At 36.9% G+C, this 23,620-nt stretch overlaps 1 protein-coding gene across 2 annotated transcripts; it reads left to right on the top strand.

Moving 5' to 3' along the window:
• The first annotated feature begins 1,925 nt into the window (after positions 1-1,925).
• LOC587435 (cholesterol 24-hydroxylase) lies at positions 1,926-21,313 on the top strand. Of its 2 annotated transcripts, none has more exons than XM_003726006.3 (13): positions 1,926-2,268; positions 2,895-2,975; positions 5,448-5,529; positions 8,535-8,695; positions 10,649-10,787; positions 11,845-11,958; positions 13,534-13,768; positions 15,298-15,370; positions 16,521-16,605; positions 17,408-17,518; positions 18,409-18,497; positions 19,412-19,484; positions 20,171-21,313. In XM_003726006.3, exons 1-13 carry the CDS (start codon positions 2,123-2,125, stop codon positions 20,309-20,311), a joined length of 1,530 nt encoding a protein of 509 aa, XP_003726054.1. In that variant the 5' UTR covers positions 1,926-2,122; the 3' UTR covers positions 20,312-21,313. The 2 variants fall into 2 exon arrangements, with proteins under 2 accessions (XP_003726054.1, XP_792255.3); XM_787162.5 differs by lacking the exon at positions 8,535-8,695 and adding an exon at positions 8,326-8,486 and having other exon boundaries at positions 1,927-2,268; positions 20,171-21,310.
• The last annotated feature ends 2,307 nt before the right edge of the window (positions 21,314-23,620 follow it).

Here is a 23,620-nt window from a genome sequence, read left to right as displayed (position 1 = left end):
GAAAAGGGAAATGGCAGGGATAATGAGAAGACTAAAGAAAGAAAAAATAATTTAAAGAGAAGAAGCCGAAGAAGATATAGGGTGGAGAGAATGGAGAGAGGGAGAGAGAGAGAGAGAGAGAGAGAGAGAGAGAGAGAAAGAAGGAAGGAAAAAAAAGAAATAACATATGAAACTTAAATTTACAATTACAGATTACATTTCCGATGAGTTGGCTCGAGATGTGCCTAAGAAATTTGCGGACGAAAGTGCAACAATAAAAAAAAAAATCTACAAAATTGTTTAAGAGAAAGAGAGGTTATTTCTAAAATGAAATGAAAGGGACTGTGTGACTTTCAAGGAGCAAATTACAATGATCGCTCGTGACAACTATTTTAATTTTTTTTTTTAAATCAAGAACTTCCTGGGGCTCGCCTCACAAGACTCCCGTCAAAGGCTCTCTCACTGCACCCATCCGTAATGATAGAAGTGGTTTCCAAGACAACTTTTTGTTGTATACATAAAATTGGAGAGAGTGTTACTTTTATAACAACACAGTATATACAGTCGGCAACGTCTCGCGACGTGACAGCCACTTTTCTCTAACTTCTAACCAATCAGAAGACCTCGTTTTTTCCTCCAGGAAGTGTCGGTGCGCCAAATGTGGTTCTCAAATTGCAAAAGATCCCTTCTTTTGGAGGCCGGGTAGCGCATATTTTTTTTTACACAAGTGTTTAGCCATTTTCGCGAAAAAATTCAAAGAAGTGCTCTGGTGAAAGAGTCTCGAGTCGTCAGCGCAAGTATGTGCATGCACGCATCCAGGGAAGGGAAGATGATAGAAAGGGGAAACTGACAATGATAGTGGAGAGGATATGGAGAAGGAAAAACAAGGAAACACATAAGGAAAGAGAAGAGGATAAGTCAAAGGAAGAACATAGAAATACATAATTGCGGAAGAGCTAAGAGGATCATAGATCTAGACTAAGGAAAGACAGGGAAATACATAAACAAGGTCGAGAAAGGGAAACTATCAAATTAAAACAAATAAGATGACGAAGCTTGGAGAAAAGGATAGATTGAAGGAGAAACAAAGAAATACACAAAACAAAAGAGAAGAGGTTAGAATGAAGGAGAACAAAAGATATACATAACGAAGGAGAAGAGAGGATAGATTTAACCCGAAACAAATAACGAGTATGACATATATGTACAGCTCCAGCAATCCAACAAAACTGCGAAGACTCTTAGTATAGTGCTAGACTCTATCTCTAGTCGTTTGCACAGTATATTTGACTGAAGTGGCTGTTGTGTAAAACAAATATGCGCGCGGCCGGGTAGGAGAAAGCAATTTTACGTCATTACTCCAGGATCGAAATGCTTCCTTCTAATGGAGAGGGTTCTGACCCCCTCCCTGACCCATCCCCGCTTGGTCGTTCCGCTCCCTCGCCGCTGACGCCTCGCTGTACGTAGCTGTGGCTTCGGCTCCATTAGTCCATGCGATTTTGTGCCCCCCCCCCCCGGGCCCCCCGGTTAGAAATGTCTGGATCCGCCACTGAGGAAGTAAATTTTTTTTTTTGGGGGGGGGTCAAATTGTAAAAATTGTAGGAAGGCCGGAAGATCTAGAGAAGATATCGAGGGGGGGATAAGTTATGATATTGTTCAGACCAGGGAGGTGAGACTTTACATGCCCTGTTCAGACCTAGAAGTTACCAATATAATTGTAGTCTAATTCTGCCTGATTGTCACGGTAAAACCATGAATTTATCTAGCTTAGTTCATACGTCTATGAAAAAAACAATAAACAATAACTACCACATTTCACCCACACAAATTCATGTTCTACTACCTGAAGAGCAGACTAATGTCCTCTGGTCCAAAATAGCGTAGTGAATAAAACAACAACAACAAAAACATTTTATTGTAGATCACGTGCACAGTAAGCATGCAATCTAGCAAATTTAGCCACGCCCCCATCTTACAGTTCAGTTCAGACACCTAAAAAACTCGTGGGAACTGAATGCCCTGTGAATATCGATCGATTACATTCACGTTAAAGCCTCAATTTTGACGAAACGAGTTCATTTTGGATTGCTTTTCTAGAAATTCCATATTTTGATCTTGGACAATCAACGGAGTTGTGTTAATCATGATAGGAATTGGCGTCCTCGCTCTTCTGGGTTATACCATTCTCTTCGTCCTCTTGCTCGCCCTAACTTCGGGCGTCGCCTACTCTGCTTACGTGTATATGCAGCACAGGAAGTACGCGCATATACCCTCCGTCAAGCGAGCGAAGTGAGTACAATGACTTCACAAACAGTATTCCTCAGTTAGTGTTTTATTACATATACTTTGCATCCGAGATTGTTTGAATTGTAGATATTCGAGGTTTATATTGCAGCTTGTAAATGTTAATGCTTGGGCTATTACTTAGCTGTCTTAATTTCTAAGACTTGGTGAAAGTTAAAACTTAAATAGGTCTAATTTAAGTCTTGTCAAAATGTGCATACACATACTATACTACACCTTTCATTTATTATCAGCTTACCGGTAGTCTTTTCTTCTTCTACTTCTTCTTCTTTTTGAGTACAGACCTCTTTACAGAGTATTATCGTACTATATATATATACTGGGGTATGTGCAGGATGTGGGGGGGGGGGGTATATTAACATTTATACTTTCTCTGAGAATTAAATGATCAACCTGTTCTTTGATTAATTTGCTATGGTTACCTGTAGTGCTGCTACTTTCTGCGCTGCTTGTTGAAAGTCGATGATGTTTTCCTGTCACACCCCCCCCCCCCAAACAAAAAAAAACAAATATATATATATATATATATATATATATAGGTATATATGAATAAAAATATGAATGAAAATGATTGTTTAAAATAATTTTATTGCATATTTACGGTTTTCCAGTTTCTTTATGGGTCACTACCCTACTATCAAGGACTATATGAAGAAGCATGAGTGTCCTTTGGCTGAGGTACTATATGAATGGTAAGTTGTTCTTTTGTGTATTCTTCCGTTTTTTAGTTCACTAAGTTCAAATAAACTACATATTCAGGATTAATGTAAAACTATTTATAATTTTTTGTGTAAAGCATCCTTTTTTATTAACTCATGATTCTTGAAGGAAATCTTGAATTCTTATGAAATTGAATTAATAGTTTCTTGTTACTGCCCACTTTCTTTTGCCCCCCCCCCCCTTTCATTTATTGTTAGATGGTTTGATATGATCTGAAATTCTTAGAAATGAAAAATGGCAATAAAGTCACAAAGTAACCAATGGATTGCAGTGTATCGATAGACATTTCATCACCCCCAAAAAGTTGTGTCGTTATAATTGTAGCATTTTAGTGAGGAGCAGCTTGCTTGAGAAAAAAAATCAAATATTTAGTAACATGGAATTACATGCTCATTTTTTGTAATTATAAGAATGAAGTCCAAACTTGGTTTTAATGGGCCTTATGAAGACAACAAAAACAACAAGAAAATAAAAATCAATTGCATGTAAATTTGATATAAATGCTCCAGATTTCAACTGAGTATTGAATTAGATAATGAGCAAAGAAAAATGAATATATTGCAATTAATTTTCAGATGAGTACCGGTACATACTGTAGTTCCAAGCTTCTGTGAATGTTCATTGCAGTTCACTTCCCGGGGGAAGGGGGGGGGGGGGGGGTCGGCTGGTGGTCTGCACCTGATGAAACCTCCAAGGGTCATTTGGGCAGAAGAGGGTAGGCCTACCCATTATATTAGGCCTTTGAATGTTTTTTTAAAAATGACATGATTCAAATAATTTTTGCATTGGTATGAGCATTTTAGCGAACTTAATGTATTATTCTCTAGAAAAAAGTATTTCAATGTTTTAATAAAAAGACTAGTATCTAAATACTGGGCTATTTTTAGGGATTTATTTACGCGATATCATATCCTTGTTAAAGGGATTGGGTATCTTTGTCTCAGATTCTGAAACAAAATCCTGGATTTAGCTCATGCTGCAATGATAATTGTAAACATTTAGGTCAGTCAGGAACCCCATGACTTTTACAAGCCGATCGCCTGTCTGATTAGCGAGATATTTATGATTGGAAATCAACATTTTGAAAACCTTTTTCCTAACAGTTTTATAACACTATACAGTCTATTGGGGAAAATGAGTGTGGTAAAACCTGTCACTCAAAGATTTTTACTTTTTTGAGGCACTTTATGATCATTATGAAACGCAATTTTTGTTGAGGGCTTTATTATTACACCATATCACAGACACTGATGACACGTAGGGCCATGCATCTCAGATTTAACATTGTTAAACTATGCCTTTAAGGGACTTTTTTTCAAAATGGTCACCAACTAGAGCAGCACCTCCCCTTACAAGGTGAGTAGTGAGTACCAGTCCCCCTTGCTCAGTTACTCCCTCCTACATGCACATGTAAGTGCAGTTTCCTTCCCAGATCAAAGGGTATGTTTAATCAGAACGTAAGGGTCATTTGTGTTTTCCACGAGACACGGTCTAGAGCATAATGGTAGACAGAGAACAAACAGAAGATTTTAACCAAACTTATATATGCATTCTGCAGCAGTAGCAGCACTCATGGTGTCTGCATGTGGTCTAGAGCATAATTAGACAGAGAACAAACAGAAGATTTTAACCAAACTATATGCATTCTGCAGCAGTAGCAGCACTCATGGTGTCTGCATGTGTTGAAGTTGACATTGCTTTTGTAGAAACAAATTATTGATGGAAAACTTGAAGTGCTCGTACCACTCTGAGATGGCTCTTTTATTTTCATGGGGCAAATTGTATTGTTCCCCAGTAAAAGCATTCACGGGCCAGATGGCACTAGTATATTATGGTGTAACATGCTAGTTAGTACACTCAATTAATTCTTTTCAGTTCTATTTCAATGGAGAAAACATTGAGAAATTCTAAAAATAGATTTTTGATGACGTCACACTTCACCACTCTATAGCTTTTTAGGGTCCCAATTTGGATCATGTTTGTTCATCATGATTGCTTTGTCTGGTGTTTTTTAATAAACTGAAACTGAAACTGAAAGACAGTCAGGGTGGGGTGAGAGAGGGAGAGAGAGAGAGAGAGAAAAAGAGAGAGAGATGGGAGAGGTGAGAGAGGTAGGGTAGAGAAAGAGATAAGGGAGGGAACCAGGTGGGGTAAGAGAGGGAGGGGGGAGGGTAAAGCGAGCAAGAAAGAGAGAGAATGAGGGTGGGGAGAGAGAAAGAGGGAAGAATATAAAGAGATTGGGAAAGATGGAGAGTTCGCGGAGAGAGAAAGAGAGAGCCTGGGTGCAGCAGTAAGTTAAAGAAAAGGGGTGCATAAGGATTTGAAAAAGGGTGCAGAAATCTAGCAATAAAATTTATACTTCAAAGATTTTAATGGCATAGATACACGTGTATCTATAAATGGTAATTCCTTTCTTTCTTTCTTTCTTTCTTTATTTTGTTCAGGTACAAAGAATTAGGCTTGGTATATTGCGTCCATGTCCTCCACAATACATTTGTTGTATGTTTAGATTCCAAGGTGGTGAAGGTAAGAGACTCATCAGATTACAAATAACCTTAATAGGAATAACTGCACAATACTAAGCCTATACTTGTAAGCAATTATTTCACTTTAACTCTTTGTAGTTCAATATTCTGTTGCCTGGAGATGTCATTCATACTATTCATAAACCATTACTAACAAACACTCTACCCGTGCATGAATATTCCTATACAATCATTTATTATGTACAATGTGAGTCGTGTAAATTTGCACAACCTGGTGTTTTCTGTATGTTCCAGGTTCTACCGATAGATACCGGGTAGATAGCTTAAAGGGCTGGACCCCAGCTGAATGTTAATAATAACAATAGATTGTTATCAATTTAATTAAATAATTTCTTATATTATCCAATATATTGTAAAGATGACATAATTACAAGTCTTCAGACTACAATCATGTATCATATTTGTAAATATGTCTGTTTTGACAACCCAAATGAATGTAAAAATTGTTAATGTGGAAAATGCAAAGGAATTTAAGTAATGGTGTTATTTCCATGCAACCTTAGCAATAACATCTCCTTCAGTTTTCGTAGGACAGGCCTAGATGATGATACTGTGTCTGGGTCAGGTGCCATGCCAATGTTCCACTTCTTCGATATAGCATCAATTCAGATTCAGAAAAAGCTATAAGTATGTGGATAGTGCCCGCCATGTTTGATTGACAGAACCTCAATGATTCTATAGAAATCGTTCAGGTGCAATCAATTTTTTTTATCGGTATCATATAATAGTATTATATTTGGATTTGTTGTTGACATTATCCATTAGATTGGGACCAGCTAGCCCTTAATTCATTGCCTCAAAAGGCAGCTCAGAGTTTTCCAAAGGTCTATATGAATCAGCTTTTCCTCGTCAAATTATTTGTATTTCCACTCTTTCATAGTTATAAACAAGATATACAAATATACTGTATATTACATGAAACAGTACGTATTATTGATATGCACCAAAATACAAAAAAGAATTGCCACTTTGTACAAGGAAATAATGATTGAAAAATTCACTTTGCATTGCCAATTTAGAAACTTCAATGATTATTTTCAACTAAATCACTCTTACATGTAAATGAACGGGACAATGTTCTGCAAAAAAATGGACTCAAATTTTCTAGTAAATTTTGCACTTTCTGCTCATGTTCAATTTGTAATTCAGAGCATTTTGGATAAAAAAAATGAAAATTAAACGCCACTGTTGATAAGGACAAAAAGCGTACTTTGACAAAGTCAATGAAAGTCATGAGATTCTATTTTGTTTCTGTTTTTTCATTCGAAACAAAAACCACAGTTATTGTACCTCATGATCTACATGTACTGTGTAGGCCTATACACTCTTGAGTTGCAATTTCAAATCTAGCCTTCATAGAAATCCAATAGATTAAAAAATGTGACTTGTTACAACATACAGTATATGTACATTTATTGTACTCTTCTGCTTTAATACGTAAAGGCATATAACCTGGAAAAGGTGTGTTCAAAATTGTGTTATTCAGTTCACATGATGAAAATTCTCATCTCTGTGCATTATCTTTTCTAGGTAGCGCTTCCTCAATTCTTGGGAATTTTCAGTCAGGAATTCCTTGTCGCTTGAACAAGGAAGTGTTAAAAAAAATCAGGTCATAGTCGTATTTTTATGGTCATTTATTTAATCTTGTAGTTTCAGTTGGAGTCATAAATCATCTGATGAGAGTAAGAAGGGCATTTCCCCTAGTATCAGAGTTTAGTTTTGTAATAAAGTATGAGAGCCATCAGGCATAAGGGCGTTTACTCTGTGTTGTAGGTGCATTTATTTGGTCTTGCCACTATATATGTACATATCGTACCCCACTATCATACCCCACTATCGAACCCCACTATACGAAAGTGATTTGCGGGATGTCGCGTCTATCGTGTCTTCACGATTCAAAATCTCATTCTCAACCTAACTAACTGTTACACGACTGACATGGAACATAACTGTAGTGTGTTTCTCTGATTGACTTTGGTGATCATGCTGTTCCACAACCCTCGGATCCTAGCCTTCTCTATTAGCACCACTCCCACTTCTTTCACTCCTCTCTCTTCCAACAGTTTCTGCAGACTGTCCATCCAAAGTATCCTCCTTCTTCCCCTTCTCCTTCTACCAACAATTTTTTCCTGTCAAAGCAAGATTCTCTAGTCCTACTTTACGTGTAATGTGACCCGTGAACTTCAAATGCCTAATCAACATCTCACGTATCATTTTCCTTTGCACTCCAGCTCTTCTAAGAACTCCTCATTACTAACTTTGTCAGTATGTCCAAGGTATTTTCATCATTCTTTTTTTTTTAAACACATTTCGCATCTTGATTTCCTAAGGCTTTTAGCAACTGTAGTGTAGCTTTCTATATTTGAGGCATGTTAATTTAGATATTTTAGCCCATTAAAGGTTAATGAAGTGTACGTACCAATCACCAAAATATATTCTGTTCTAAAATCTACAATACGAGCTTTGTATATTACCTCTCCACAAGTTTAAATACATTCTCAGTACTCTTTGAAAAAAGACTTGTTGCGTATAATTATTAGCAGCCTAGTAATAGGTTATGCACAGAACCTATGTTGGACTTGCTCTTTGTCTTGACCTACAAACTAACTCTGACAGACCCCGGGTCGAAACCGAGTCACGTTTTTGGGGTGGTAAGTCAGTCCCCAAATGTAAATAATCATAAATATTTTATACACATAGATCTGTAAAAAAAATTACAAACACACACTTCATTTTTCATCTTCAATGTTTGTTCCATGTCCTCTTTCCGTTTTAGATGGTGATGACGAACAGCAAGCACACTAAATCTCATGTCGATTACGATGGGTTCCAAGCGATTTTTGGTAGTCGGTTCGCCGGGCGATCATTGGTCAACGAGACTGACCATTCACGATGGTCACAGAGAAGGGCTCTGTTTAATCCTGCTTTCCACCGTCAGTATGTATGCTTTCTGCTAGTTTATTCCATGTCTTCTTTCCGTTTTAGATGGTGATGACAAACAGCAAGCACACTAAACCTCATGTTGAGTATGATGCGTTTCAAGCGGTTTTTGGTAGTCGGTTGGGCGGACGATCACTGGTCAGCGAGACTGACCATTCACGATGGTCGCAGAGAAGGGCTCTGTTTAATCCTGCTTTCAATCGTCAGTATGTATCAGGGAAAAAATTTATATTTATTTTTCGGGGGCTACTTTTCAACCTTGCCTGCATGAAAATAACATTCTAAAATTTGTTTTGCATTGAACTCTATGCAAATTTAAGGTGGTTCTTTTCTGATTTTCGGGGGCTCTTTTGGGCATTTCGGGGGCTATTTCGCCCTGAGCCCCCGTGTATTTTTTTCACTGGTATGTATGTGTTTCCTGCTAGCTCTTACTTCCAGGCTGTTTATGAAGCTCAATCTATGAAAATATAATATTTTCTTTACTATTAGGAATTTAATAGTCTACGGTAGATCATTGAATTCATAGTTAAGAGAGAAGCAGTCTTGTTTCTGATAGATAATATACATTTTTCACAGATGGACAAAATTTCTGTGGGAATAACAAATACAAGCATTGCAAAGTTCATTTAGGTTGTGCTTTACCCATTCAAGTTATTGTCCATTGAACCTCAAGAAAACAAATATTTGTTAACCCAGATGATCTGTAATCCGCAATATGGTCTCCACTTTTTAGGTATTCACAGTAGCAGGTTGGAATTCCAATGATAAAATAATCATAAAACTGTCTCTCTTAAATACCAATCTCTAGTAATATTTATCTGATATAACAATGAGGAGAACTCAGAATGGAATGGGGTGTTTATGCCCACAAGGGTATCACTCAAGAGACAGCAGAGCTAGGGAACTCCATCCAAGGGTTCAGGGTTCAATTCCCATCCCAGCACTATCGTCCTTTGGCAAGACATTAATAATAATAATAAATAATAATACAAACATTACTTATAAAGCGCTTACCACCGAAGTCTCTAAGCGCTATAACAAACAAAGTAGACTGATAAACAATTACATATTAAACAAAACAAAAAAGGGCAAATAAACCTACAAATTACAATCAAAGTGAACAGAGTCAATTAATCAGTGAAAGCAATTTTGAATAAATGTGTCTTAAGACTAGTTTTGAATAGGTTAACAGTTTGACAGTTTTTGACATTTAAAGGTAGTCTGTTCTAAAGTTCAGCAGAAGAGCAATTACCATAACTGATAAGAAAGAGTTGATCCACTTTTCCACTCTCCACCCAAGTGGTAATGAGTATCATGAATGTATACTTGAGCGCTACATGTTTGGCCGCCAGCAATGACTGGGGATAATGTTAAAATGTCAGGAATCTGACAGGCATGTACTTTATATAAAAAGCCATCATAGTTATTCAAATCAAAGAGGGTGAAAGAAGTGTTATGGTCTAGTGGATATTAGTCACCAGACTGCAGATCAAAAGGTAGAGGTTTCAAATCCATGCCCTAGCACTCTCTACAACCTCTGGCTAGAGATTAATTATTTGCACCCAGGTGCATTTAGTACCTGGTAGGAAGTTATTCCATGAATGATTCAGCGGCTTTATTGCACAGGTGTAGTAAATGGTATTATCAATCATAGAAGTGCATGGGATAGCAGTAGTAGTAGTAGTGGTAGTGGTAGTGGTAGTGGTAGTGGAAGTAGTAGTAGTAGTAGTAGTAGTAGTAGTAGTAGTAGTAGTAGTAGTGGTAGTAGTAGTAGAAGCAGTAGGAGTAGTAGTAGTAGTAGTAGTAGTAGTAGTAGTAGTAGTAGTAGTAGTAGTAGAAGCAGTAGTAATAGTAGTATTAGTAATAGTAATAGAAGTAGTAGTACTTAATAGTAGTAGTAGGAGTAGTAATAGTAAGTAGTAGTAGAAGTAGTAATAGTAGTAGTAAGAATACTAGAAGAAGGAGAAGTGAAAGTAGTACAAGTAGTAGTCATTACCCTTGGCGCTTTGTGAGTTGCTGCCAGGTTTGATTTTATGAGCTCCTATTTTGTTTAGATTTTTATCATTTCTATGACTTTTGTTTATCAATCCTCTATACTGTCCATACTATCCATACTGATATTTGCTTCAACTGGAATAATTTTGTTGACGTACATGTAGATACCTGAAGGGTTTGATGGATATCTTCAATGACAGTGCCGATCGACTAGTCCAGGACCTGATGAAGAGGGCTGATGGCCAGACCGTAGTCACCATGAGGGATAAATTCAACAGTATTACACTTGATGTCATTGGGAAGGTGAGGTCAAGTGTCGTGCATCTGTAAAGTTTTTATGGTTTGGATTAAAGTTGGGGTTAGGGTTAGAGTTAGGTTTAGGGTTGTGGTTAAGGGTAGGATAAAGGTAAGCTAGGTTTCACATTTAGGATAAGGATTGTGGTTAGGGTTAGATAGGGTTAGGATTAGGGTTGTGGTTAGGGTTAGGGTAAAGGTTATGGCTTTGATTAGGATTAGGGTTGTAGTTAGGGTAGTGTCAGGCAGGGTGGTCCACAAACAAAACTTCAAGCATGTAAAATTGGAACGTGGAAGGACGTATCCGGACACCTACCCCCTGGACAACGACCCCCGGATAACCACCCCTAGGACAACCACCCTCTAGTTCAGATACCCACCGGCCGCTTCCCCCCCCCCCCCCCCCCCCCCCGACAAGTACCCCCAGACAACTACCCCTAGGACATATACCTCCTTGACATCTACCACCTATGGTACTATGGTATTTACCACCCAATTAATCATCCTAGAGGGTAATTGTCCCAGGGGTAGTCGCCCTAGAGGGTGGTTGCCCTGGGAAGTGGTTGTCCAGGGGGTAGATGTCCTAGAACCATGGAAGGAGTGTGAACGCTTGTATGTGAAGCATGAAGTCCCTTGTGGCCGGGCTCCTGAGCCATATTTTCAAGCATTTTAATTTTTCAAACAATGTTCTATCTATGACTAATAATTGTTTTGAGAATTAATATTAACCTGTAGCTGATTTTCAAACCTGTACAACAAAATCCAATCATGTTGCTGTCACCTATTTAACCTAAACCCCTTGTGGATCAGCCTGGTCAGGTATGGTACTACGGTCAAAGCTAGGGCTAGGATTAGGGTCGGGCTAGGGCTACATGTAGGATTAGAATCAGGGTTATGGTTAAGGTTAGATGTAGGATTACAGTCAGTGTCAAATATTTAAAAATATAGTTTTTTAGTAAAGTCTCTCATGCTCTTGTAGACAAATACAAAAAAATTAAAGTCTTTATCAATAGGCCATTGCGATATATGGATTAAAATTTTGAAATGCGTTTGTCTTATTTTGAAGGTTGGCTTTGGTCTTGATCTGAACGCCATGGAGGACCCAAGCTGTCCTTTTCCTGTGGCTGCAACTAAGGTTCTCCAAGGCCTGCAGAAATCGCTTCTTGTACCTTGGTACTCGGTAAGCTCTCAAGAAATACAACTATAAAACTCTATCTCTGTTTATGTTTATGTCCCTTTTGTTTGGGGGAGTAAAATCTTGTTCGATCACATGTCCCATGGTAAACCGTCGCGTGTTTTTTTAATATGTAAATAAATGGCAACAAAGGTCGTATTCACTTATCTTTGTGTTATATAAGATCCAGAAATGTGAAGGATGAGTGTTTACCATCCCACAATCGAATGGGGTTTGATCGAAGGACAGGTTTTTAAACCATACGAGCAACAGCAAGTCAGTTTACATACCCTTAGTCTATTTAGGTACTGCGGGAGTGACCAGCTGATAACATTTATCTGTTGTTGTTTAAAAGTGGCCATTGTTTACAGTAGAAATACATTTTTACAAAAGGTAAAATAAAATACTTCAAGCCTTTTTTTCTTCAAAAATGCAAATAATTGACAAGAGGTTGTGAAGAACTCCATGCAATCTAACATTAAACCATATGAGTGGTCATCAATGAGTAAATTTAATTGCCTCTGAAGTCTAAAGGAGAGTACCATAAAAACTGTTAAATACATTATAGTATCATCGCAAAAGAGTAAAATATTTCAGTGTAGTATCAGGTCTTTTTCCCATTAATTTAAGAGGATTTTTCAAGGGGGGTAGGGGGGTTGGGGTGGTATTCAGAGATTCAAACTCTGCTTATGTGTACTAGCTGTGAGCTCTATTACTCGTATGTAACAGAACTACTCCAATATTCATTCAATGTAATGAATTGAAAAGAAAATGAATGAGTTGAGAAAAATTGAGCAAATAAAAAGGACCCCCCCAAAAAAAATAAAAAATAAAAATAAAAATAAAAAAAATGAGATGAGGAATTGAAATTACATCTCTGTCACGAGAGTAGTGTTTTTAAGGAGTTGCAGGAGACATGCCTTATTCTCTGTAAGATTACCTGAGCATTTACCTGACCTGTACAAAGGCCAATTAACAAATACATATACATGTACATATATATCTTTCATATATTCATACGTTATATCAATATTTGGTTTCTTTGCATTGCATTTCCTCCGCCTTGGCTAAGAGTTTTCATTTGGACGAGAGGGAGGCATTCCATATTCTCTGGAAAAGTGGTCATAATTGTATCCTGCATTGTTCATTTCAGGCCAGACATTACATATGTTTGAAATATCTTCATATTTGTAGAGGTGCTGTGGTCTAGTGGATAAGTCACCTGACTGTAGATCACATGGTTCACGGTTCAAATCCCAGGCAGGCACTCTCCACTCTCCACCCAGGTGTAAATGGGTGCCTGGTATTCTTGAGTGCTAATTACTATGGCGGCTCGGCTATAACCAGGGTAATAATGTCTTAGTGCCATGAGCATCACTGTGTGACGGATATGAGCGCTAAATGGCCATTATTATATAGACACTTGATTTCACTAAACTATATTCCTCCTCCCCCCCCCCCCCCCAAATCTTTTCTCTGATGTGTGATCATCCAAGACTTTATTCTGCATCATTTGGAAGCCAATCTATTATGTACTTTTCATATGTTTGTATATTATATAAACATTTTATTTCTCCGCAGTACATCCCGTCCGCCCATGCAAGGAATTTCCGTAAGGAGGTGAAGGAGGCATGCCATCTTATCCGTGAGATTGGGCGTGACTGCATCCTGAGTCGAATAGAGGCCAAAGCTCGCGGGGATGCGACCCCCCAGGACATCCTCACGTACCTCCTGGATGCATCCAAGGAGCTCCAAGGAGATCAGAACTTTGGTCTGGAGGAGATGATAGACGAGTTTGTCACTTTTTTTGTTGCTGGTAAGAACTTGAAGTACAGTAGTTTTTTCTAGAAGAAAAATAGGTGAAAAATGTTATACCCACATGGAAGCGTATTCCTTTCTTGTAATAATAATAATAATAAATTATTTTTCGAGAACCTTTCCTGCTCACTAATAGAATAAGTTTCTCCTGGTTTCTTTCCATAAACAAATGGGATGACTATTGATTTATAATAATAATATTCTGCTTGTATATAGCGTTTAAAGGGATAGTTGAGTTCTGTTTTCATACCGCAAATGGCTTCAAAGTGTATGGTAATTGCTCTTATTCTTATCTAATATAATTCTTATAGTGCCCTTTTATTTTAGAACCTAAAATTGCTATGAAGGTAATTTTAGATCCCAAAATGTGTGAAATTTAGCCAATACGATCAAACCAATTCAGCTCCACTTTCAAAAAATCATGGTGATCGTTAATTAATTATTTAATTAAAAATAACAATACATGAGCCGGCTAATTGTGGGTAATATAGGCAACACGAAAATGCCAACAAAAAAGCCAACATCAGCATTGGCTGAAATACAATTTAAAAGGCGTTATTTCATTTTTTTCAACTGTTTTTTTCAAATTTTTCAAAATATCTAATATTTGTGTTGGTACATTAGAGTATTAGAAATTGTATATTTCAGCCGTCTCAGAACCAACTTTTGATCAAACAAAGATGATTTTGTCATTGAAATATTATGTTCTTTCAAATTTGACACTCAGTTTTTCATTCTCTCACAAAAAAATTATTTTGTGTAGCGCCTCTGCAACAGAACTCAACTATCCCTTTAATACAAATGTCTCTAAGCGCTTTATAGATATACTATTACCCCGATCATTGGATTCAATACTTGCCCTCCACTCCCTGAGGAGCATTCCAGCCTGGCGTTACTTGACACTCAAAACTTTGACCAACAATGTATAGTGCATATCATATTGTTGTTGCTGCACGAAGGACAAGCCTTGATTTTCTGCACTTAGTGCAAATTAGGCATCTTCTTCCCTTTGTACAAATTTGGAGTCTATATATTCAGTTTGGGCAAACCACACTTCTCCGTCTCTACGAGAATCCTCTACCCTCTGTTCAAGGTCACTCTGCAAACTCACATGCAGTCGCATATAACACATAACCCTATGAAGATATCCCAAGTCCTTCTTAAACAACTCTTTAACCTCTGCATGCGATGCCATCGGTGAAATTTGTATTTGAGTGGTGCGTGTATGAACGATTGATTGCAGCTTTTTAATTTAATGCGCCGTATATATTGGGTTCATTTTGCATTTCATCCTTATATACCATTAATTTATTCATAGGATAATGTGTTATATGCAATTTTGTTTGAGTTGGCAGAGTGACCTTGGGCGGTGCAATGGAGCCTCACAGAGACGGAGAAACGTGACCACTCGATAGTGTGGTTTGCTCAAACTGATGATGTGGCATACACAGTAGCTCTTCCATCACATACAGACGTACAAATGTGAATGTAGTAATGAAATGAATTATTTTTACTGTCACTTTGCAGGGCAAGAAACAACGGGGAACCATCTGTCTTTCACATTGCAACAGATATGCAGATATCCAGAAGTATTGAAAAAGTGAGTAGTAATCGCCTTCAGACTGGAACAGGATGATGCAAAGTCCTCATGTATAAATGGGGCTAATAGTAAAGATGGAGGAACTATGTGCGCCTGTGGGGAGGAACAGACAATGAAACACCTTTCAGTCTGCCCCCCTCCTCCGAGAACCCTGTAACCCAAGGACCACCTAGAGGGTTCCAATGCCAAGGCCAGATCCTGTGTTCTCCACTGGACCAGGCTTGTGTAGTGACTCAAAAAGAAGAAGTATTAATGTCATTCTGAGCTTGAAATATAGCTGTACTCAAAGAGTTCAGAGAAATACATCATACATTAATGCTGAGCTACTGCTCAAACTTATTTCACTGATTTATGATATACAAATATTGCATGCTCCAGCATTCAATATGATAAAATATATAAACTGACAAGTTCAGAAGTTTGATATTGTCCAAGGTATTTCATTTCAATTGAAATGAAATGTCATGTTAAGGGGGAAAAAGTCTGAATTTTGGGTGGCTGTATGTTATATTGAACAACAAAATACATGCAACATATTGTTACATAAAATTGAGGATATTTGTGATCCTCAGAAATGAGACCCTCTCAATTGCATTCAGCTTTCCTTTGTGTCAAATGTGTGTAGCTAAGACAATACAGACAGTGGATATGCATAAGGAAGAGAGGTGCGCAGTCAAATTTACTTGTTCAAAAAATGGTTGTTACATTAAATGCTTGAGCAACTATAACATATTGTTGAGTGTCATGTGACACCTTTAGCCAGTAGGATACTCAGTAACAAATACCCTATTTTATATACCAGCATGGTGCATTGGTAAAAGGATGACCATCTTTTACTTAACAAATGATTTGCTTTTGATTTAAACTCAGACATCATTTTAGTTATTCATGTAAATCTGTTCTGTAAAGATGCATACCTATGTGGATGCTGTTCGGACATTTGCTCCGGTAACAATTGTTCAGGAATTTATTAGGGTTAGGATTAGTGTTTCAATGGGGTTGAAGTACAGGTTTATGGTAAGGTTAAGCTATAGGTTTTGGTCTTTACTTGAAGTTGGGAATTCTGACATTGGAGGTAATTGTCCACAGAGCAATTGTTGCTGGAACAGGTGTCATACAATCTTATGAATTTCTTCGCTTTTTTCCGCAGGTTATTGATAGAGATAGAGGAAGTGCTGGGTGACAAACCGTTTGTAGACTACAGTGATCTACCAAAGCTCGAGTATTTGATGCTGGTGAGATTTCTCTTTTTTTTTTCCTTCTCTTTCTGCATTTTCCCCTCTTGTTGCCCTTGTGGAGATCTATAAGAATTTATTTGAATGTTGCTCTTCCGAAGCTAGTGTTTGATGTTTGTGAGCTAATGATGATTTCCTAAAATGTTTTTTTTTGTTTTTTTTGTTTTACTGTTTTTGCTCTTTTTCTCTCTTTTTTCCTCAAATTTATTTCAATTCATAAATTAATTTGAGTACATTATGGGAATATCTGAGATCATTAATATATATTTGGTATTTTACAAGGTTTGTGTATGTTTAGGAATGAATTCTTGTTTGACTTGGCAATATGGTTAATGGAGCCATGACTATTGAAATAGTTATTTAACTGCAATTAAAAATCTACTCAGTTATTAGATTTATCTAACTGAAAAAATCGCAAGAACTTATTTCATTACAAATATGCCTAACAACTTGGCAGGTGTTGATTTTTTTTGCTAAAATACTTAAGGTAGATAAGTGAACAAGTTTGTACGTGTGTAGCATACAAATCTATATCACGTATGTACAATACAGTGTTTGACTTGTTTTTCACATCAATGATTCCTTGTGCAGCTCGGAACACATTTCTGTAACTTGTACTTATAGACACTGATCAATAATTATGCTGAGGGGCCTCTGTTATGAGCAGTTACATTTTCTAAACCCCTCTTCCTATTCATTTCCATGTAAAATACTGAGTTATAGGTTGGCAGCGACAGTTAAACACCTCATGTATGAGAGAGAGAGTTTTGATTGTATTTTATTTTGTTCATTTGTTGTGAAGGTCATGAAAGAATCGATGCGACAATTTCCTCCTGTCAGCGGTTCCACTAGATCATTAGCGCATGAAATAGAATGCTGTGGCTACACCATACCAAAGGGAACTAGACTGAGGGTAAGTCAAGGGATTGATAGATGGATGGATGGATGGATGGATGGATGGATTGGTTGATGGATGGATGGATGGATGGATTGATTGATAAGGGAGGGATGGATGGATGGATTGATGGATGGATTGATTGATAAGGGAGGGATGGATGGAGGGATGGATGGATGGATGGATGGATGGATGGATGGATTGATGGATGGATGGAGGGAGGGATGGATGGATGGATGGATGGATGGATGGATGGATGGATGGATGGATGGATTGGTTGATGGATGGATGGATGGATTGATTGATAAGGGAGGGATGGATGGATGGATTGATGGATGGATGGATGGATGGATGGATGGATGGATGGATGGATGGATGGATGGATTGATTGATAAGGGAGGGATGGATGGAGGGATGAATGGAGGGATGGATGGATGGATGGATGTATTGATTGATGGATTGATGGATTGGTTGATGGATAGACGGATGAATGGATGGATGGATGGATGGGTGGATGGATAGACGGATTGATTGATTGATGGATGGATGGATAGATGGATGGATAGACGGAAGGATGGATGGATGGATGGATGGATGGATGGATGGATAGACGGATGGATGGATGGATAGATGTATGAATGGATGGATGGATGGATGGATGGATGGATGGATGAATGGATGGATAGACGAATGAATGGATCAATATGCTCCATGAGGAAATACAATTTAGATATCCATTCAAATCAGCAACAAAAATGTAGTAAATTAGAAGAATACAAGACAGATAATGAGAGGGAGAGACAGACAGACAGACATGAAAATGTGTCATATGCATTAGGGACAATTTTCACTGTACTATGTGACCTACAATCATTGAATTACCTTCCTTTATTCTGTTTGTATTTCAGGTGAATCATTTTATTATGGGCAAGATGGAGAAATACTTTGATGATCCTGAAGAATTCAGACCAGAAAGATTTCAAGTCTCTGATGAAACGTAAGTCTGCATATATCCTTACTCATGTGTTCTCTCGTACTACCCCGTCCTCTCTGTGTGCAACTTTCTCTTTCTCTGGGTGGAGAGTGGCAAGTGTACAATAACGTCTTGCTGAAGGACGTTGTTGCAGGGCTGGGATTTAAACCCTCTACCTTGTGATCTGCAGTCCAGTAATTTATCCACTAGACTAGCTACAACACCTCTAATACAGCGCCAGGTGAAAAGGAGCTTAGGGAAGAAACTGGAAATTTTTACTTGTTCATTATATAAGAAATAGGAAGTTTGTCAAAGGACCATCATGCCAATTTGAGGTTCACATTGTTTTAGTGATTTCAACATTCAAATATTCATAACTTTATTATTGTCAGTCCGATTTTGTTCAAACATTATACAATACATATCCCTGATTTTCTGTCTTCCCCAAATCAACTTAATAATAGAAAGGTTGGATCACTATTCAACCTTACAGCCCATGTTATGAAATTATACCCTTTGTTTTGGGTTAAGTCAGTTTTATGTTCCTGCAAATGTAAAATGAAACCTGCTTGCCAAATCACCTGTATGGAAAGACCATGTGTCTATAGATACCGGTAGTACAATTTTAGTTTCCCTTGGAATATTGATCTAACTTAAACCTGTTACAGGCATATATTGATAATCAGACAGGCTTGTAAAAGTCATGGGGTTCCTGACTGACCTAAAGGTTTATAATTGTGATTGCATCATGAGCTAAATCCAGGATTTTGTTGCAGAATCTGAGACAAAGTTACCCAATCCCTTAAAAAAAAAATCTTTATACAAAGACCACCTGCCTATGAAGACCACTTTGTGTGTGTCTTTCTGGAGTAGTTTTTCTATACAGGTTTGACCAACAGATTTCTGTATATTTATTTATTTTGTATGAACCGTATCAGGCCTCGTCACCTGTATGCCTACTTCCCTTTCTCACTGGGACAGAGGACATGTATAGGACAGTCAATGGCAATGGTAAGTTATCTTAGATGGATTATTAAAATTTGATTCACAGCCTTAAAAATATACCAGATGCAAGAGTATAAAGAGCAATAGAAAAATGCACACATCATTATCATCATAATAATCATCATCATCCGTGTAATAATCATAGTGATCATCATTATCATAATCATCATAATCATCATCATTGTCATCATTGTCATCATCATCATTATCATCATCATTGTCATCATAATCATCATCATTGTCATCATAATCATCATTGTCATCATCATCATCAATTCATCATCATCATCATCATCATATCATCATAATCATCATCATCATCATTTTAGTATTTTCTATTACAGTCCAGTCTTAGCACCTAACCTCAAAAGCCTCATTCATCATCATTGTCATCATCATCTTCATCTTCATCATCATCATCATCATCATCATCATCAATCATCATCATCATCATCATCATCATCATCATATCATCATCATCATCATCATCATCATCATCATCATCATCATCATTTTAGTATTTTCTATAACAGTCCAGTCTTAGCACCTATCCTCAAAAGCCTCATCATCATCATTGTCATCATCATCTTCATCATCATCATCATCATCATCATCATATCATCATCATCATCATCATTTTTGTACAGTAAGCTAACCTCAAAAGCATTGTTTTTTCTGTTAACTCTCTGCAGATGGAGACACGTGTGATTCTTGCCAAGCTGCTCCGCCGATTCACCTTTGACCTTGTACCAGGTCAAAAGTTTGGCATAAAGCAAGAGCTAACAAACAAGCCTGTTGATGGTTGCAAGACGTACATCACACTCAGAGAATGAACAAGTACCTGCAATATAATGTATTTATTGCTCTAAAACCTTACATTTGGCTAAATCATAGTTTGAATATTATGCACAGGATGTAATATAACATTCATTGGACCGCTGTAGGTAGTTATATTTTCCTGAATCATGCAGCGCTGAGGAAAATATTGGGACGAGGGAAAATATAATTCCCTTCAGGTCCGAAGAATGTTATATACCCCCTGCCAGTCAATATCTGTTATATAAGATATCCTTGGTTTAAAAATGTAGGTGGGGGGTCCAAGTTTTTTGTTGCCCGAAATTTATTCCATTCTTTTCTTTGAGGACAAACAAAATTTGAGACAAATTTGTGAGAAACAAAATATTTCGAGATAATACAAGAAAAAATAATATCTAAAATTCTTACCAAAAAAAGCATTTTTGGGGAAGAAAAAAATGTGGACAAAATTATTAAAAGGGAGGAAAAAAAATTTGAGGAAAAAAAAATAGACTCGGTATTGGTGTAATTTGTGTAATTGATGACATACTGTACAGTCCTTGAGAGGGGGACATGCATTGATTAAAAATATTCATTTCACCAGCTGGTAAATATAACACTGGAAAGTGACCGGCCAGGAAAATATAACAATTACGATCATCGCAATTGATATCACGTGATGAGCTCTGGACCAATCACATCTCAGTATCTGTCTAAGCTATCTAATATATGTCATTGAAACATATTCATAGCAATAGCAACAGGTATGGATAATTTTACTCAAATACTAAGATCATAAAATGGACACAAGATAAAGAGGGGATGGTGAGGTTAGATTAAATATATGATATGAACAGTGAAGCATGAATTACAACCAATGTTAATACTTTGGCATCTGAATGATAATATTGTAAAATGAGAAATTTGATCTTGAGTAAGCCAGTAAATAGTGGTAATAATAATGATGTGAATTATACAATACCTTTTCCTGGGGGGTGTTTCATAAAGCTGTTCGTAAAGTTACGCAAAACTTTACAAATGACTTGAATATGAAGTGCAAGATAGGATGCCCAAAGTTTTTCCTGATGTTTTAACAGGATGTGACTATATTTCCAATAACCTCAACTAAATTTTGGCAAAAAATATACTTTGCATAAAAATGTTTGTTATAATAAGAATGTTAATCTACATCTGCACAGTTCAACTTTAGTTAATGCAGTTAAAAATGATTGAGCATCCCATTTGGCTTTTCATATTTAAGTCATTCGAAAAGTCATGCATAACTTTACAAACAGCTTTATGAAACACCCCCCAGAGGATACAAGGTCCTGTCTGTTAGTCTATGATCGTATTAAGAAGCCTTGTAGAGGTATGTTTGCAGATGTTTCTTGAAGAAGTTAAGTGAAGTACTATTTCATAAAAATGCAGCTAATTTGCTGTGGGGCAATGGATTGAACGGATTTTAAGCCAGCCTGTTTGAGGGATTTTGGAATGAGAAAGAAAGGAAACTTGTGTAGATTGAAGACCTATTTCTACCTGTATGATAATTTCATGTATCTTCATCATGATTGAGTGCCTTTTTTCTTTAAATCAAAGCAAAACTAAATATAAATACATATTCATTGAATATCTACAGCAAGATAAGGGATGAAGCAGTGTAAATTGAGTGTGCCTGATCAGGAATTGTCTTTATATGCAGTTTGGCATCATAACTTTTGAGGGATGAAGCAGTGTAGATTGAGTGGGCCTGATCAGGTATTGTCCTTATATGCAGTTTGGCATCATAACTTTTGATGGATGAAGCAGTGTAAATTGAGTGTGCCTGATCAGGAATTGTCCTTATATGCAGTTTGGCATCATAACATTTGATTCATAGCCCTACATAAATGTATTAAGATACAAGAGCACAAATAACACTGATTTCTGTACACACCTTTATCCATTTCTGTTGTGTTATCCTATGGCATTTGATAGTGCCAGGGATTTTAGAATGGTAAATGAGAATCAAAATCTTTACATTGGCAACATAATGAAGAGTTCAGTATTATTGATTTCCCCATAATTTTTGTTGTTGTTGTTGTGTGTGTGTGTAAAATTACTTTTGACATGTTTTCTATCCATGTATATTTACTTCAGATACAAGAGCAGAGTAGGAGTAGAATAAATAGAATTAATACATGTAGTAGAAAAATGTGAAAATAAGAAGAACAATTATGTTTCCAATTAAAAGAAGAAAGCTGATCAATTTAACCCTTAAAAAAGCTCTTGTTCTGGTTTATAATTGGGTATTTGAGATAGGAAGATTTAGATGTAGAAATTCTGTAAACCATGTAAAATCAAGTGTATAGCCATTTATAGCAAACATACACACACACACACACACATACACACACACATACACACATTGATGTCATCTCCTCCTTAATTTTAGAGTGAGCATGTGTTTTATTTGCAGCCCTAGCATACGAACCCTCATTTTACTGATATGGTTTTCTATTTTTCTGCTTTTATTAAAACCAACATTGTAATGAGACGTATATCCCTTTTAAGTGTCTGGTAAAACATTAATCATCAAATTCCACTCTCCAGAGTCCCCATCTATGTGTACAAAAGGTACCTGGCAATTGCTGAAGCAATAATTACAGGGCCCTCTGGAATAACAGCATTGCTACGTATGAGGCTTCTTTAGGTAATCAAACTCATTACTGTTATAGTACTATTATATGGAAGTATAGAGTTATCATCATTACTGACTACCTCTTTCCACGGTTTTACGAAACATACTCCAGTGACAATTACATTACAAACAATTCCCTACACTAACTGAATTCTTAATTTCAGCCCTTGACATATTACTATACTTTATTATCTGAACAATAACCCTAACCCTAAACCTAACTTAAAACCCATTTGCAACCCTCAACATAACCCTATATCATTGGCAAAATAAATCCTGGAGCAGGAGCAAATGTATGGGCCCCCTTTCTGTTTCTTATTCTATCATTTTTTCCTACGTTATAAAATAGCATTCATATAAACCTCGCCGGGAAATCTGGGTCCTTTTTCGCCAAAATTGTGTACATTTTCTGCTAGTGAATTTTTTTTTAATTGTCATATCATTGAAATTATGGAGATTTAGATACTTATTATTGATGCTCAGGTCAATTTCCATTTACTTTAGGCTATACTCGAACACCGCTATCTTTGCGCGGAAATTAAGAACAGACTTTTCATAACTTCAGTTAGATATGAATATTTTCATTTCCCCTTGTGTAAAAATTACAGAGTTTTTAGAATACAACATTATTGCAAAGTATTCATCAGGGCACCACCTTTTATCTATATAT

Source organism: Strongylocentrotus purpuratus, unplaced genomic scaffold, assembly GCF_000002235.5.
Source record: "Strongylocentrotus purpuratus isolate Spur 01 unplaced genomic scaffold, Spur_5.0 spur5_scaffold_11, whole genome shotgun sequence".
NCBI lineage: Eukaryota > Metazoa > Echinodermata > Echinoidea > Camarodonta > Strongylocentrotidae > Strongylocentrotus > Strongylocentrotus purpuratus.
This window is presented reverse-complemented; position numbering and strand designations above follow the sequence as displayed.